The 15,358-nt window shown below is 42.2% G+C and overlaps 1 protein-coding gene across 11 annotated transcripts in view; it reads right to left on the bottom strand.

The window, feature by feature from the left end:
• The window catches only part of Ehmt1 (euchromatic histone lysine methyltransferase 1), a 173,245-nt gene that overhangs the window by 66,518 nt on the left and 91,369 nt on the right, over positions 1-15,358 (bottom strand). For 8 of the 11 annotated variants that reach the window (XM_028868685.1, XM_037204717.1, XM_037204720.1 and 5 more), the window contains 4 exons: positions 10,231-10,388; positions 9,684-9,872; positions 3,780-3,857; positions 2,134-2,254 (listed from right to left, as the gene is read on the bottom strand). In XM_028868685.1, the coding sequence (XP_028724518.1) occupies positions 2,134-2,254; positions 3,780-3,857; positions 9,684-9,872; positions 10,231-10,388 (546 nt within the window). The remainder of the gene's footprint in view (positions 1-2,133; positions 2,255-3,779; positions 3,858-9,683; positions 9,873-10,230; positions 10,389-15,358) is intronic. The other 3 variants (XM_037204713.1, XM_037204718.1, XM_037204714.1) reach the window with 2 other exon arrangements.

Below are 15,358 nucleotides of genomic sequence, written 5' to 3'. Positions count from 1 at the left end.
GCATGAAGATAATAAGCAGATGAGCAAATGAGGCAGATTAGAAAACTCAGAAAAGCCACCCACATACCATCGTTGACCAAAACCTCAAAGCAATAAATAACATAAAAATTTCATTTGGGGGCTGAAGAGATGGCTCAGTGGTTAAGAATACTTGCTGCCTTTGAAGAAGCCCTGGGTTCTATTCCCAGAACCCAAATAGTGGCTCACAATCATCTGTGACTCCAGATCCTGGGAATCTGACACCCTCTTCTGACCTCTGGGGTCACCAAGCATGTACATGGTGTGCATACACATATGGAGATGGAGATACTCATACACATAAATAAAAATAAGTACATCTTTAAAAAAGAAAAAGTAGTAGTGGTTTATTTGGCCGACTGTAACAGATCAACTGCATTCCTAAAAAGGGAGCTGACTCTTCCTCACACATTCAAATACTGCCTCAAAGTGCATCAAGGATCTGTGCAAATACTGAAAAACTTCACAAGAAAATGTAGACTAAACCCTGGGAGCCTGGTTTCCTCAAAGATTTCTTTTTGTTTTGTTTTTCGAGACGGGATTTCTCTGTGTCACCTTGGCTGTCCTAGAACTCAGAGATCTGCCTGCCTTCGCCTACCAAGTGCTGGGATAAAAGACGTGCACCACTACCACCCGGCTTACCCAGATTTCTGAGAACAACACCGGCTTACCCACAGATTTCTTATAACAAAAAAGTAAGAACCATAAAAGAAAACAATTCATAATTTGAATTCAATGAAAATTTTCACTAGCTCTTCTTACCTAGATATACTGATAGGAAAATGGAAAAGCAAGCCATATACTAGGTACAAAACATGTAAAATATTCATCTGATTAAAACTCTAGCTGGAACATCTAAAGAGCTCCTACAACTCAGTGAGAAGATAAGTGGTCTAAATTTAGAAGTGAATGCAGAACAAATACACACTTCACAAAAGGCAATACACACAAGCTAAGAAAGCTCCATCTCATTATCGACCTGATAAAAACAAACTGAAGCTACTGAGGAACACCACTGCACACCCTCCAACAGCAGAAGTTATACAGACCCCAACAAGCAATGTAAGGACAGAGGGGACCTAAGCCCCAAGTACTGGGGTAGTGATGTACAATGGGACCCATGCTTCAGAATAGTTTGGTAGTTTCCCAAAGACTTGAGCACACTGTACGAGACTGAGCTAGGCCAGCCAGAAAGATGTCAAACACCTGTATGATGAGTGCTGCATTCAGACATTCATATCAACTTCCTCTCCGAGAGCCAACCCAGCAAAGACCAGGGTCCACCCACAAGAAAATGACTAATAAGTGACAGCATCACACACAGTTGGTGCACTTCTCAGAAGGCAACAAAACAAACTGCTGTGGACATATCCAAGAGGAGGGTATTCAAAACAACTATCTCAAAGGAGCCAGAACAAAGGAAAAAAAAAATAAAGAGAGTGTACACTGAGCAATTCCATTCATACAGAATTCTACAAAGTACTAGACTATCAGCAAAACAGAAAATCAGGGGCTTCCTGGGAATGTGGAGGTGGTCACAGGGTAAGGGAAGGTTATCTAGGGCAGCAGGGAAAGGGAGATCTAGAGGGTAAAAACAATGGTGACCTGATCCTGGTGAGAGTTCTATACTATAATTTGTATACATGCCACTGTATGCCAGGCACAACTCAACAAAGCTATACAATGAACTTGGCACACTAACCCTTTGAACCTCTGATCTAAAGGCCATGTTCCTGATCTCACCTTAACAAACTACTACTAATGACTATGAATGAGTCACAAACCACTCAGGCCAGAGGCAGCCAGGGATCACAGACTTCCTTCTTCTACATGGTACGGGTAACGTCCACCCAGGAAAAAAGGCACTACTCTGTGCAGGTGACAAACTATCCATGCTGGCTCAGTGGTTGGAAATGAAGCCAGCATTAACTAGGTTTACTAGAAAGAGACTACCTGAGGATCACCTAAGAAGTCTCTCTAAAGAAGTCATTTCAAACATTTTTCACAGATCATCCTTTTTTCAAGTGAAATCCTTCACAGAGACCAGCCCCGGGCCAGCTTTCTGCTGATAACACCCCACAAAGACTGCAGAGGCACCAGCTCCACTGTGCTCACCAAGCATGCTGCTTGGCTTCTTTCTACTTCTCCGCCTCCTTTTCCGAGCAGGCTTGATCCAGGGGCTGTCAGTCTTCCCTCTCCTCTTGAGAAATTTCTTCTTCATACTGGATTCAGAACTCTGGAGGACCAAAGGGCATGCACATCAAAGGCAAAGCAGGGGGAGCTCCTGAGAGCAAAAAGGACTATGAGTTGTTTGCCTCAAAAATCAAAAAGTTGCTATATCTAGATTCTTCCTCTAAAAGACTCACTTCATTTTTGGACATGTTTTCGGGTTACATTCTAAAGACACCTATGCTGTTCTCACTCAGCCCAGTCCTTTAAGAGACAACAAAATAAGAAAACTAAAATAGAATTTAGTTTTATTTGAGTTTGGCAAAATGAAAAGAATAATTGGAAATTTCTACTCAGAACTAAGTAACTAAGCTCAATAAATAATCTATTTTTCATTTATACATATCCACTCATCTTGCTCAGGAAGGAACAAATAATGTTCAATGTACCCTAGAATCCACACAAGCACATACTACATGGATAACAAGAAAGAAGTATAATCAATTTATAACAATGCAAGAGGTTGTTATCTGTTCCCATGTTGTAAGTGTAGAAAGAACATCTAACAACCATGAATCACAACTGACCTACAGCACCAATTCTAATGCCAGGAGATGCTGGAAAGAGGTCACATGAAGAAAGCACATGGGTTTCTCAAGCCTACTTCCTAAAGACATACACAGACATAGTGGACACTATGCTGATACACGGAAAGAGGCACATGGCACAGCATGCCAAGCCATCCCATAAAGAAGTATGTCCACTTGCCCAAGCTGTGGGCTGGATGTGTGGATTTATGTTAGTCACCCCAGCAAAATGTGCTGAGGAACATCTTCAGCACACATGCTTACATTGTCCAGGTTCCTCCCTACAAACAACCCCACGTTCCACCCTATGTTTCCACACAGAAAACCTTCTGGAAAAACTTCAACAAGCGCTGCAAAACCGTTTCTACTGTCTGGATCATCCTACAGTACCCCAGGAAATAATGTTTCATCACCAAACCTAAGGATCCTGTATGTGTCTTTCTTTCCTTGACCACAGCAGCCTGACAGCAAGGACACTTTCTCCCTCTTCAGTTCTTGGTCCAGAACTTTATCGAACTTCTTCCTCAAGCTCATAAGCTTCTTATCTCCTCTACGCAATACTTGTAACACGTGGGCTACTGCTAAGACTCCAATCTAGGGATTCACAAATTTCAAACCTACCCAGCTCCTGCTAATAATCCCCAGATTCTAACTACCAGGTAAAAGAGACTCTATCTCAACGCAGCTCAAGTCCAAAAGTACTTTTCTCTTTCAGCAGCCAATGCCGCCCAACTCATCACTGGTATGAATAACCAAAACATGGAACCACACCCTTCCCTCAGAGCCAAATGGTCCTAGGCATGCTTGGCTTGCTGTTGGATCCCAACAACCAGATCATCACACTTGTTATACTGGTCCCTGAGCTACAACTCTGTGACCTCTTCACCACTTTTCCTTCAGGAAAGACCCAGGGCACCCTGTGACTCTCATCATACACAGGAGATAGTAACCGTGACCTCACTTGCAGATCTGAATTCTATGAACATAAAATAAACGTCAGATTACCAGGTCAGACTCATCTCCACCGTCTTCATCCTCCCCTGTGTCAGGCGACTCCTGCTCCTCCTCCGAATCTCCATCCATCTGATCATGGCACAGGACAGGGAGAAAACCAAGTAAAAAACAAAAACCAATTAGATCTTTTAGTAGAAGACAAATGAATCCAAAACTAATGTTAAAAACACTGGCAGACATACATGGAAGGATCCTCATTGCCTCTCCCATTGTAGAAACAAGCTGCCTGGCTGGCTCTGGCCAGGGAGTCCCCAGAGAACAAGATACCATGAGTTTCTGCTCTCACTCCCTGCTAAGATTCTCCATCACAAATGGACCCACTCTGATGACTCAAATTCATTAACTGCAGCTTGGAAATGACTGTGCATGCAAGGCATGCCAGATATCTGTAAAGTGGTAAAATACACACACATACACACACACACACACACAGATGGGGAGGAGAGAGGGAGGAAAGGAGAGGGAGAGAGGGGCAGGAGTACGCAAGTATATTCTGAAGGGCTATAAAATAATACATACTCTAACCTACCTTGACTCACCCAAGAGTAATCTAGTCCCTAAAGCCATCAGTGCTCTGCTGCCTGGCCACTTCCTGCCACACTGAGCCTATGCCTAAATCTGTTTCCCTGCTGGATACACTTCAGTGAATTTACTCTTTTCTAATTACAGAGAAGTTTTAGAGTCCATCCTATATCAGAACACCAAAGACAACTTTTCATACTGTATTCATCTTTTCTATCTATAGTGTCAATACATGAATACAGTGTCCACTCATCCCAGATGCACTCACTGCAAGACAGGGCCATGGTCTCTGGCATGCTGTAGTCAGTCTGACTCTCTGTAGGATGCACTCCAGAGTATCCCACTTTTTTCTGATGTTCCCAGCTCAACAGAACCTATAAGGTTCACAGTCAAGCTACATTGCAAACAAGCCAAAGTCCTTCAACAAAAAGGCAGATGAGGATAGATGTGGAGCTCCTGAGTCAAATGGCACCCCTCTCCCGTGATAACTCTCACTAACACCCTATATATGTCTCATTTACCCATCTCAACACTGCTGATGTCTCCTACATTGTCTCACACAATTCCAAGAACTGCTCTTAATCTCCACAACCCTTCATTCAGAATTTGCAGCTCTACAGAAAGTTTGAATTAGATTTCAAAGGGACTATTCTGAGCTTAGAGATAAACCTAGAGACAATGTATTTTTCATTTGCACAAACTGCAGGACTCTTGTTAACAACATTTGGCAAATTCCTGCTCTTTTCTTACACCACATTATTGTTCAAAGTGTTACCCTAGGTACTCTGAAGATGTCAAGAATCACAGTTAAGCTTCTAGATGTTGTGGGGTTTGTCTTCCAGATTACTGATCTTTGTTTGAAGGATTCACAGATATCATCCTTAAGACAATTTATGTCTGGACCTCTGCATTTTAAGACAGGGTCTCTCCATGTAGCCCTGGCTGTCCTGAAACTCATTCTGTAGACCAAGGTGACCTCAAACTCAGAAATCCACCTGCCTCTTTCTCTCAGTGCTGGGATTAAAGGTGTACATGACCATACCCAGCTAATTTTCTACTTGATGTGGTGACGCAAGGGCAGTGGTGACGCAAGCCCTTAATTTCAGCACTCAGGAGGCAGAGCCAGACAAATCTCTTGAGTTCAATGACAGTCTGGTCTACAGAGCAAGATCCAGGACCAGCACCAAAACAACACAGAGAAACCCTGTCCCAAAAAAAACCAAAACCAACCAAACAAACAAAAAACATGACTAGGCATTTATGGATTTGTTGATGTTTATTGCAACATTTCACAGAAACAAGAGATATCTATGTCTTGATTACATGGAAGCATAGTTCAATGGCTATAATAATTTTTCTGGGGTTTTTCCAAGATTTTAAGGTGAATGTTCATATTTTCAGCAAATTCTACTCCCATGTCCTTTTAAATATTAAAGTTTCTCTCTGGTTTTTCTCTTACAGCATCAATCAAAAACAGTCAATGTTATTCTCCTTACATTAATGCTAAAAGAAGCAATTTCACCCTCATTTTATGACAGATGATAGAAATGCTTTTAATTTTCACCATTAAATATAGCATGCATTGTAAGACTCTGGTACTTTGTTGGTTTTATTTAATTTTAAGTTTTCTTTATATTCACAGGGCAGGTATGTGTTTGTTTACTTTTAAACAAGACTGAGCAATGCAACTAGCAATTAGAAAAGAGATTACACAGAAAGGAGGAAGATAATACTTGAAAAGTGCTGCTTGACAGTTACATGTATGGCATGTGTAAGGAAGAAAGCACAAGCTGAAATCCCAAGGAAAAGGGAGAATAAAGGAGTAAAGTAGAAGGAAGGAACCAGAATGGGATTCAACTAAAACCTGTGTTCAGTAGGCAGAGGAAGCTGTCCTCATTATAAGAACAGCAGGAAACAACTCTGGTCAGCAGGTCCAGCATTCCGGCTAAGAGGTAAGGCACTCAAAACAACCACTGTGCCCAACTATCATGGTACCTCAACTACCTTCTAATCCATACAGCTAGATGAGAATACCAATCTTTCCACCACTCAGCAAGCCCACAGTAGAACATGATATTGTGCTGACTAGACAAAAAAGGATCATTTCTGGATCAAAAACTTTTACTAAAATGAGTTTCTAAAAAGACAGGCAACCTCATCTCTAATAGACAAATGGTTGATACTTGGTCAGTTCTTCACAAAAGAATGCATCTGTGGTGGTTTTACTAAGAATGACCCCCATTGCCAGGCGGTGGTGGCACACGCCTTCAATCCCAGCATCCCAACACTCAGGAGGCAGAGGCAGGCGGATCTCTGAGTTCGAGGTCAGCCTGGTCCCAAAGCGAGTTCCAGGAAAGGCTCGCAAAGCTACACCGAGAAACCCTGTCTTGAAAAACCAAAAAAAAAAAAAAAAAAAAAAAAAAGACCCTCATAAGCTCGTATACTTGAATGCTTAGTCACCAGAGAATGGCACTATATGAAATTATTATAAAGATTAGGAGATATGGCCTCGTTGGAGGAAGTGTCATTGGGGGTGGGCTCTGAAATTTCAAAAGCCCACACTAGGCCCAGACTCTCTTCTTCCTGATGCCTGTGGATCTAGATGTAGAACTCTCAGCTACTTCTCCAGCACCATGTCCACTTACATGCCCCACTATGATAATGGACTAACCCTCTGAAACTGGAAGCAAGCCTGAATTAAATGATTGCTTTTATAAGAGTTGCCATCATTGGGGATGGAGAGATGGTTCAGAGGTTAAGAGCACTGGCAGCTCTTCCAGAGGTCCTGAGTTCAATTCCCAACATCCACATGATGGCTCACAACCATCTATAGTGAGATCTGGTGTCCTCTTCTGGCCTCTAGGAATATACATAGACAGAATATTGTATACCTAATTAAATAAATCTTTAAAAAAAAGAGTTGCCATGATCATGGTATCTCTTCACAACAACAGAAAATGTTCATTGTTCTCATCCAAATGAAGAACAGACATAAAGAACAGTATTAAATCTCCTAGAAATTAGAAAAAGGTACATTACAACTATAATGTACTAGCACTATGTACTCACTAAATGGGCAGTGGCAAGAATGGCAAGACTGCAAGCCAACACAGCAAACGGTGCTCAGAAGGAGCTGCCAGAGATATAAACACCTCCAACCCTCTCGAACCTGTCTAGCAGTGTCTGTGGATTAACAGGCACAGTGACTTACTCCCAGTGTGCATCAAGAAGTCATCTGTGCACAAGATATTGGTGGGATTGTCACATCAAACAGCCTTATATGGAGTGCCCATAAAGAATGTGATGGACATCAAAATAGGAAGAGAATCTAATAAAGGAACACTGTATCATAGTGGAACTCAAGTACAGTCTCAGGATGCATATACTCTTAAAAAGGATTACTAAGAACTATGAAGTACTTTTGTTAATTTGCCTACTGACACCTTATTCCAGTAGCCTCGGGCTGAGATTCACGATTACATGAACAGTTAATTGGGCACCAATGCAAAGACAGCAACACAAGTAACTCTCCAAGGACACAAGAGGCAGACAACAGAATGCCAGTTCCAGTCTTACAGGTCTCTTTAAACCGTTTCAGAGATCCCCGACCACCTGGATTCTGCAAGAATGAAAATTAACAAAGCTCCAAACATAGTGGGTGAAATAAGCTGTTAAGACAATAAGAAAATCAAACAAATAGAAAGACATACACTGTGTGGTTCTGCTTATATAAAAACAAAACTAACCACAACAATTTTAGTGCTGGCACTAAAGCAGGAGGCATTCTTGCCTATTTAGTTGTATGATGGAATCTTAGAACGCAACACTGGTTAGTCTCAAACACTTCAGCTCAATAAATCCTACTGCCTCAGTCTCCCAAGTATATGGGACTATAGGTACATGACATCATTCCTAACTTATCACTGAAAACACCAGCTGGAAGCTGGGCATTAGTGATGCAAAACTTTAATTCTAGCACTTGGGAGGCACGGGCAGGCAGATTTCTGTAGTAGAATATTATTTGAAGGTGTGTTACTTTTGTTTATGTTGCATTTGTTTAACTCTGTGAAGCTGTGTTCCTGTGCCTGTGTAAAACACCTGATGGTTTAATAAAGAACTGGCCAATAGCAAGGCAAAAGAAAAGATAGGCGGGGTTGGCAGGCAGAGAGTATATATAGGAGAAAACTGGAAGGAGAGATCTAAGATCTAGGAACCAGAGATAGAGAAGGACTCCAGGGGCCAGCTATACAGCAAGCCACGGAGTAAGAGTAAGATTTACAGAAGAGAATAGGAAAAGCCCAGAGGCAAAAAGTAGAGGGGATAGTTTAAGTTAAGGACAGCTGGCAAGAAATGAGGCCAAGCTAAGGCATTCACAATTAAGAGCCTCTGTGAATGATTTATTTGGGAGCTGGGTGGCAGCCCACCCCCTTCTCCCCCATAATAGAGTAAAAAACCAACAACAACAGATTTCTGAGTTCAAAGCTAGCCTGGTCTACAGAGTGAGTTCCAGGACAGGCAGGGCTACACACAGAAAAACCCTGTCTCAAAAAAAAACAAAACAAAAAAAGTCCTTTATACATATGTACACTTTGTGGCTTTTCTTTGTTGATTTAGTAAATCCAGTTAAGAGATTCCTAAGAATGAATCAATCTTCTGATCATTACTATTTTAACACACAGCTGTTTTTTGTTTTTGTTTTTGTTTTTGTTTTTTTTTTTTTGGTTTTTCAAGACAGGGTTTCTCTGTGTAGCTTTGCGCCTTTCCTGGGACTCACTCGGTAGCCCAGGCTAGCCTTGAACTCACAGAGATCCGCCTGCCTCTGCTTCCCGAGTGCTGGGATTAAAGGCGTGCGCCACCACCGCCTGGCACATACAGCTGTATTTTACTATTAAGAGATTTTATGGCAATGTTGCCTAAGAATGAGCCACAGTGCTTTTTCTTTATTTATTCTTCAAAACAATTTACATAACAAAACTATTGCTAACTCAGTAAGATTTATTCTAATCATCTGATTCTATTTTCTACTGGTCACATTTTCTTTTTGGTTTGCCTTTTGTTTCTTGGTTCTTTTGCTAGCTGACAGTCATTTAATTTTTTTTTCCTTTTTGTGTTCTCTGTAGTTCTGGCAGGCTGGGAACTCACTATATAAACCAGGCTGGCCTTGAACTCAGAAATCCGCCTGCTTCTGCCTCCTGAGTGCTGGGATTAAAGGCATGTACCACCATGCACAGTTAATTTTTTATGAATGTTAAATGAAAAGCAAGAAAAAAATCACTAGTGCATAACAATGCGCAAAGCACTATCTCTTAGGACCTAAAGTCAACTTTATGATTTCATTCACTAGTGCTACCAGCTGGGGAAGTGGAGTCCTACCTTTGCAGCGCGGTCAGTCTCAGACATGCTCTCTTTAGAAGTCCTACTGTCCTCAGTGGGAAATGCAGCAGCCTGCTCAGCTCCATGGTCCTCATCATCCTCCAGCTCATCTGAGTCTTCATCTTCTGAGTCCATCTCCAAGCTTTCCCCGTTTACATGCAGGGCACTGTCACCCAAGGCTTTCTCACCCTGGAACACAGTAATGCACGGCTCTCGAAGTACTGTTGCCCAGCACATAAAAACTACCTCACTATGAACTCAACAGATAGGAGATGTGAAGGTCTGCCAGTACTAGGGGCACAATGGAACTACCACCTGAAGAATAACCCAGAAAGAAGGACTCCTGGAGTGTGTGTTGGGGGTCTTCAATAAGTCACCTACATACAACTATGCTATAGCAGAGGAGTTCAAGAACTCTAGGCCTTCCATGGTGATGAAGGTCATTAAATTAGTAATAACCTCAAAATGTTCTTTTGGCCGAAGAGACTTTGGAGCCAGAAAGACATTTCCCAGAATATGTGGCACATAACTCCCATACCACTCTTACCTTAGCGCCCACAGTGGAATGAGTTATGCTCTTAAACATCTCAATCACCGTCCTTTGCTTTAATACTTTGGTCTTTTTCTTGGGAACTAAGCTATAAGTTCCCATTCTTCGTTTTTTCTTCCGAGATACTGCAGCTGCTAAAACAAAAGGCAAGCAAGCTAAAAAAAAAAAGTCAAAAGGGGACAAGAAAGGAAAAGAAACACCATTCAAATGTTTTTAGAGGTAGAAGACAGGCTATAAAATTTATTACCAAAATATCAGCAAACCCTGTTACTTCAGACACACTTCTACAGGCATCAACACAAGTGTATAACAGGAACTGCTTACTTGGGACAAACTGAGAAAGCTGAAACACTGCCCAGAAGACCATGTACCAATGAAAATAAACTGAATAAACATTACTGCCTCCACCTTCTAGGCAGAAAAACCACAAATCATCAATCAGAAACAAGGCCTTAAGACCTGCCTACTAATAGTCACCATATGCCTGAAAGGAGCATGTGTGCACCAGGAATGACCCAAGGTGAGAAGGAAAACCACCCACCATGGAGTGAGCAACTAGTCTTCCCAGGATATGGAAATCTCACTCATAGGTAGCCTCTGTGTATATCCATTTTCTGGGACCTCTCCCCAACCATTCGAGCATTAAACAGAAAGAAAACCCCTGAAATACTGTCTAGCTCACTTTAACAGTCAGTTGTAGGGGCTTGGAGTAATTTTTTTTTTCCCAAGACATGGTTTCTCTGTGTAGCTTTGCACCTTTCCTGGATCTCGATCTGTAGACCAGGCTGGCCTCAAACTCACAAAGATCCGCCTGCCTCTGCCTCCCGAGTGCTGGGATTGAAAGCGTGCGCCACCACCGCCTGACTGAGTAATATTTTTTAAACAAGAAGTGACAACAAGAAAATAGAGAGGGGTTCTCATGAACTCCAGAACCTTTTGAGCAAAGAAAAAATTTTCTCTGCAGTTTTTCTGTTAGTTTGTTTTACTTTTTGATTCCAAATCAAAGATCACCACTATAGCATAGAGTAAGCCATCATGTTTTATTAATTCTACAACAAAGAAAAAGAAAGGATGGAGAACATGCACAAGCATTAAGCATCTAAAATAGGTGAGTCATATAACAATCTTGCAGCACCATCTCCATAGCCAACAACTCCTCAATAAAGGGCTACAGGGAGCCAAAGAAGCACCTTCTCAGTAGTAACTCTTCAGTAGTTTCTTTTCTTAACTCATCACAGTAAATCATGATGGTTAATGTAATAGACCAGGGCACTGCATCTGTTCATAGATATATATGATCTATTAGGCACCTGGGCATTATGAACAGGTAGCTGAGGCGGGGGGAAAGGGATGTGGGGAGCTGCTGCCATGTTCCAGGAGAGGCCTTCAGGTGGAGGGTCTAGGCCCAGGAGAGGGAAATCCTATGAACACTGGCAGTTTAGAAAAGACTCGCCGGGCAGTGGTGGCGCACGCTTTCAATCCCAGCACTCGGGAGGCAGAGCCAGGTGGAACTCTGTGAGTTGGAGGCCACCCTGGTCTCCAAAGCAAGTTCTAGGAAAGGCGCAAAGCTACACAGAGAAACCATGTCTTGAAAAACCAAAAGAAAAAAAAGAAAAAAAAAAGAAAAGACAAGACTCAAGGGGTAGTGTCTGGTACACAGAGCATTGAAGCAAGAACCCCAGCATGGTGGTTTGAATGAGATGGTCCCCATAAGTATCAGGCATTTGAATACTTAGTTCCCAGTTAGTGGCAATTTGAAAGAGATTAAGAGGTGTGATCTTGTTGGAGGAGGTTTCAAAAAGCTCTCAGCCATCTCCAGTGTACCACCCTCAGTACATGCTTTCTACTTGTTTCTAGATCAGGATGTGAGTTCTTAGCTGCTCCAGCATCATTCCTGCCTGCCACCATACTCCTTGCTATGATAGGAACCATAAGCATAAAATAAACTCTAACTTCTACAAGCTGCTCTGGTCATGGTCTTGTGTCACAGCAATAGGAAAGTAACTAAGATACTATGACACTAACAAGTACCTTCAGGACATTTTAAGATACACCAGCATATATCAGTAAGGAAAGAACAAGCAGGGAAGGATAACACAAAGGTTAGGGTACTAGGATGCCGTCAGTGTGGTAGTGATGGGAGCAGGGCAGGGCTTGCAAGAAGGCTCAACAGGCAAGATTGCTCTGGAAGCCTGATGACCTGAGTTTAATACCCAGACCCGGTACAGGTGGAAGGGGACTCCACAAAGCTTTCCTTTGGCCTCCATATGCACACTGTAGCATGCCATGCATGCGCCACATCACATACACATAATAATAAAGGGTTTTAATTTTTTTTTAAGTTTTTTTTTATTTAGGTATTTGAGTGCTCTATCTGCATGTACACCTTTATGGTGAAGAGGGCATCAGACCCTACTAGCAATGGTTGTGAGCCACCATGTGGTTGCTGGAACTGAACTCAGGACCTCTGGAAGAGCAGTCAGTGGCTCTTAACTACTGGGCCATCTCTCCAACAACCCTCAAGGAGGAAAAGGAAAAAGAGGAGGAGAAAGAGTAAGAGGAGTGCCAGCAGGCAGGTAGGTAGGCAGGTAGGCAGGCAGGCAGGCAAGCTGGTTCCAGGTTTCACAAAGTAGACAGGGCTAACAGGAAGTGAGAGGAGGGAAAAGCAGTTGGGTGCACAGGAAAACACTCTCCCTAAGACTACCACAGATGCTATCACAGCCCTCAGGTGCTTTGTTCCCACAAATCAGAACCTACAAAGTACTGGGTCAACTCCACTTTCCTCTTGTCTGTCTGACAAGCCCATGGCTACTTTAGGCCTCCTATGGCCCCCACCAACCAACACAGAGCTCAAACACCAAGACGCACAGGCAAATGCAACACTTCTCATCTTTGAGTGTCCAAAGGTGATGGGCCACATGGTACAAAGGAGTTTCTCCCTGAAGGTTCCACTGCAGCATAGCAACAATCCATAATGTCCAATTAAGAGTGAAAACTCCAACTGGTCTTTGGAATTAATTATTTTCAAAGATTGGCTTTAAAAATATATATCATAAAACGTGTCTTAGTTGTAGTTACTGTTGCTGTGAAGAGACACCATGACCAAGGCAGCTTATAAAAGAAAGCATTTAATTGGGGGCTTGCTAACCATTTCAGAGGGTTAGTCCATGACTGTTTTGGCTGGGAGTGTGGTGGCAAGCAGGTATGGTGCTGGTGAAGTAGCTAAGAGTTTACAGCCTGGTCAGCAGGCTGAGAAACACACAGAGACAGACACAGAAACAGAGAGACTGAATGACTGACTGGGCCTTGTTCAAGCTTTGGAAACCTCAAAGCCGACCCTCAATGACACACCCCCTCCAAGGCCACATCTCCTAATCCTTCCTACAGCCATGACCTGGGGAGCACACAGGAGCCATTCTCATCCAACACAACACAAAACTTAGCATCTTAGTCAATTAACTTACAGCCATTCAACTGTTCCTAAAGTTTGAAGAACGAGCCCCACATCCATCTCCATAGCTCTTTACATCTTGTAAAACTCAGCTCTGTTCCCATTAAACACCAACTTCATATCTCCAATTCCTTGGCTAATAGCATCTATTGTTGTACTCTGTCTTTATGATTTTGACTATTATAGTGACCCTACATGAATGGAATCATGTATTTGCCCTTTAGAAATTGTTTGTTTCACTTACTATCTTCAAGGTTCATCCATCCTGAACCATACTACAAAATTCCCTCCCTTTTTATTAAAGAGAGTACTATTCCAACTGTATGGATAGTCTATATTTTGTTTACATAGTCACTGAACAACTGGGTTGTTCCTATCTTTGGGCTACAGTGACAATGCTACTACGAATGTAGATGTGCAACTATCTGTTTGAGTTCCTAATTTCAGTTGTTTTAAGTACACACCCAGCCGGGTGGTGGTGGCGCGCGCCTTTAATCCCAGCACTCGGGAGGCAGAGGCAGGCGGATCTCTGTGAGTTCGAGGCCAGCCTGGGCTACCAAGTTGAGTTCCAGGAAAGGCGCAAAGCTACACAGAGAAACCCTGTCTCGAAAAACCAAAAAAAAAAAAAAAAAAAAGTACACACCCAGAGTAAGCTATGGGATCTCATAGCCATGCATATTTAATCTCTGGAGGAGCCACTACACTGTTTTCTACAACAGATGTATTGTTTACACCCTAACCACAGTACAGAAGAATACCAGCAATCTCTCCTTACCAACACACTGCTTCTTCAATATTAATCATCTTAGTGTGTAAGGTAGTATGCTCATTTGCTTGATTTGTATTTCTGTTATAATTACTCATGCTGAGCATTTGTTCATCTGACTGTCTGTATACAATCATTAAAGGAATGTCTATTCAAATCCTTGGCTCACAGGAACAGAAGGATTGCTTAGCAGTTAAGAGAACTTACTGCTCTTCCAGAAGACGAGTTCAATTCCCAGAACCCACATCTTAAACGTCAACAACCTGTGATTCTAGTTCAAAGCCCTCTTCCAGCCTCTGTGGGCACCTACCTACACATGGCATTGACATACATATATACAAAGATGAATACAAAGTAAAAATAAATCTTTTTTCCCAAAAAATTCTGTTGGAGCTGGAGAGATACTCACAGGCTAAGAGCAACAGTTGTTCTTCCACAGGGCTAGAGACATGGCCCAGCAGTTAAGAGAATGTGCTGTTCTTGCAGAGGGCCTAGGTTTGACTCCAATAACCCACATGTTGGCTCAGGACTGTCTGTAACTCCAGTTCCAGGGGAACAGATGCCCTTTCCCAACTTCCCTGGGCACTGTACTCATATGGTGCAGACTACATGCAGGTAAGGTGCCTGTTTCACTGCTGTTTAATTACAACACTTCTTCATATAATATAAACACCAATCTCTTGTCAAAAGATAAGTTTCCAAATAATTCTGTCCCTTTCTGCCGATTGGACTTTTATTCCCTTCAGAGTATCTTTTGACATATAGAACCTTTTAATTTCAAAGTTCAATCTGTCTTTTTTTTTTCTTTCTTTCTTTTTTCTTTTTTGGTTGTTTGTGCTTTTGGTGTTTTATTGGTCAGGGTTCTCTAGAGGAACAGAACTGATAGAACGAAAATATATATATGGGAC

This window comes from Peromyscus leucopus, chromosome 4 (genome assembly GCF_004664715.2).
Source record: "Peromyscus leucopus breed LL Stock chromosome 4, UCI_PerLeu_2.1, whole genome shotgun sequence".
NCBI lineage: Eukaryota > Metazoa > Chordata > Mammalia > Rodentia > Cricetidae > Peromyscus > Peromyscus leucopus.
Note: the sequence above shows the minus strand (reverse complement) of the source record. Positions and strands in the feature narration are given on the sequence as shown.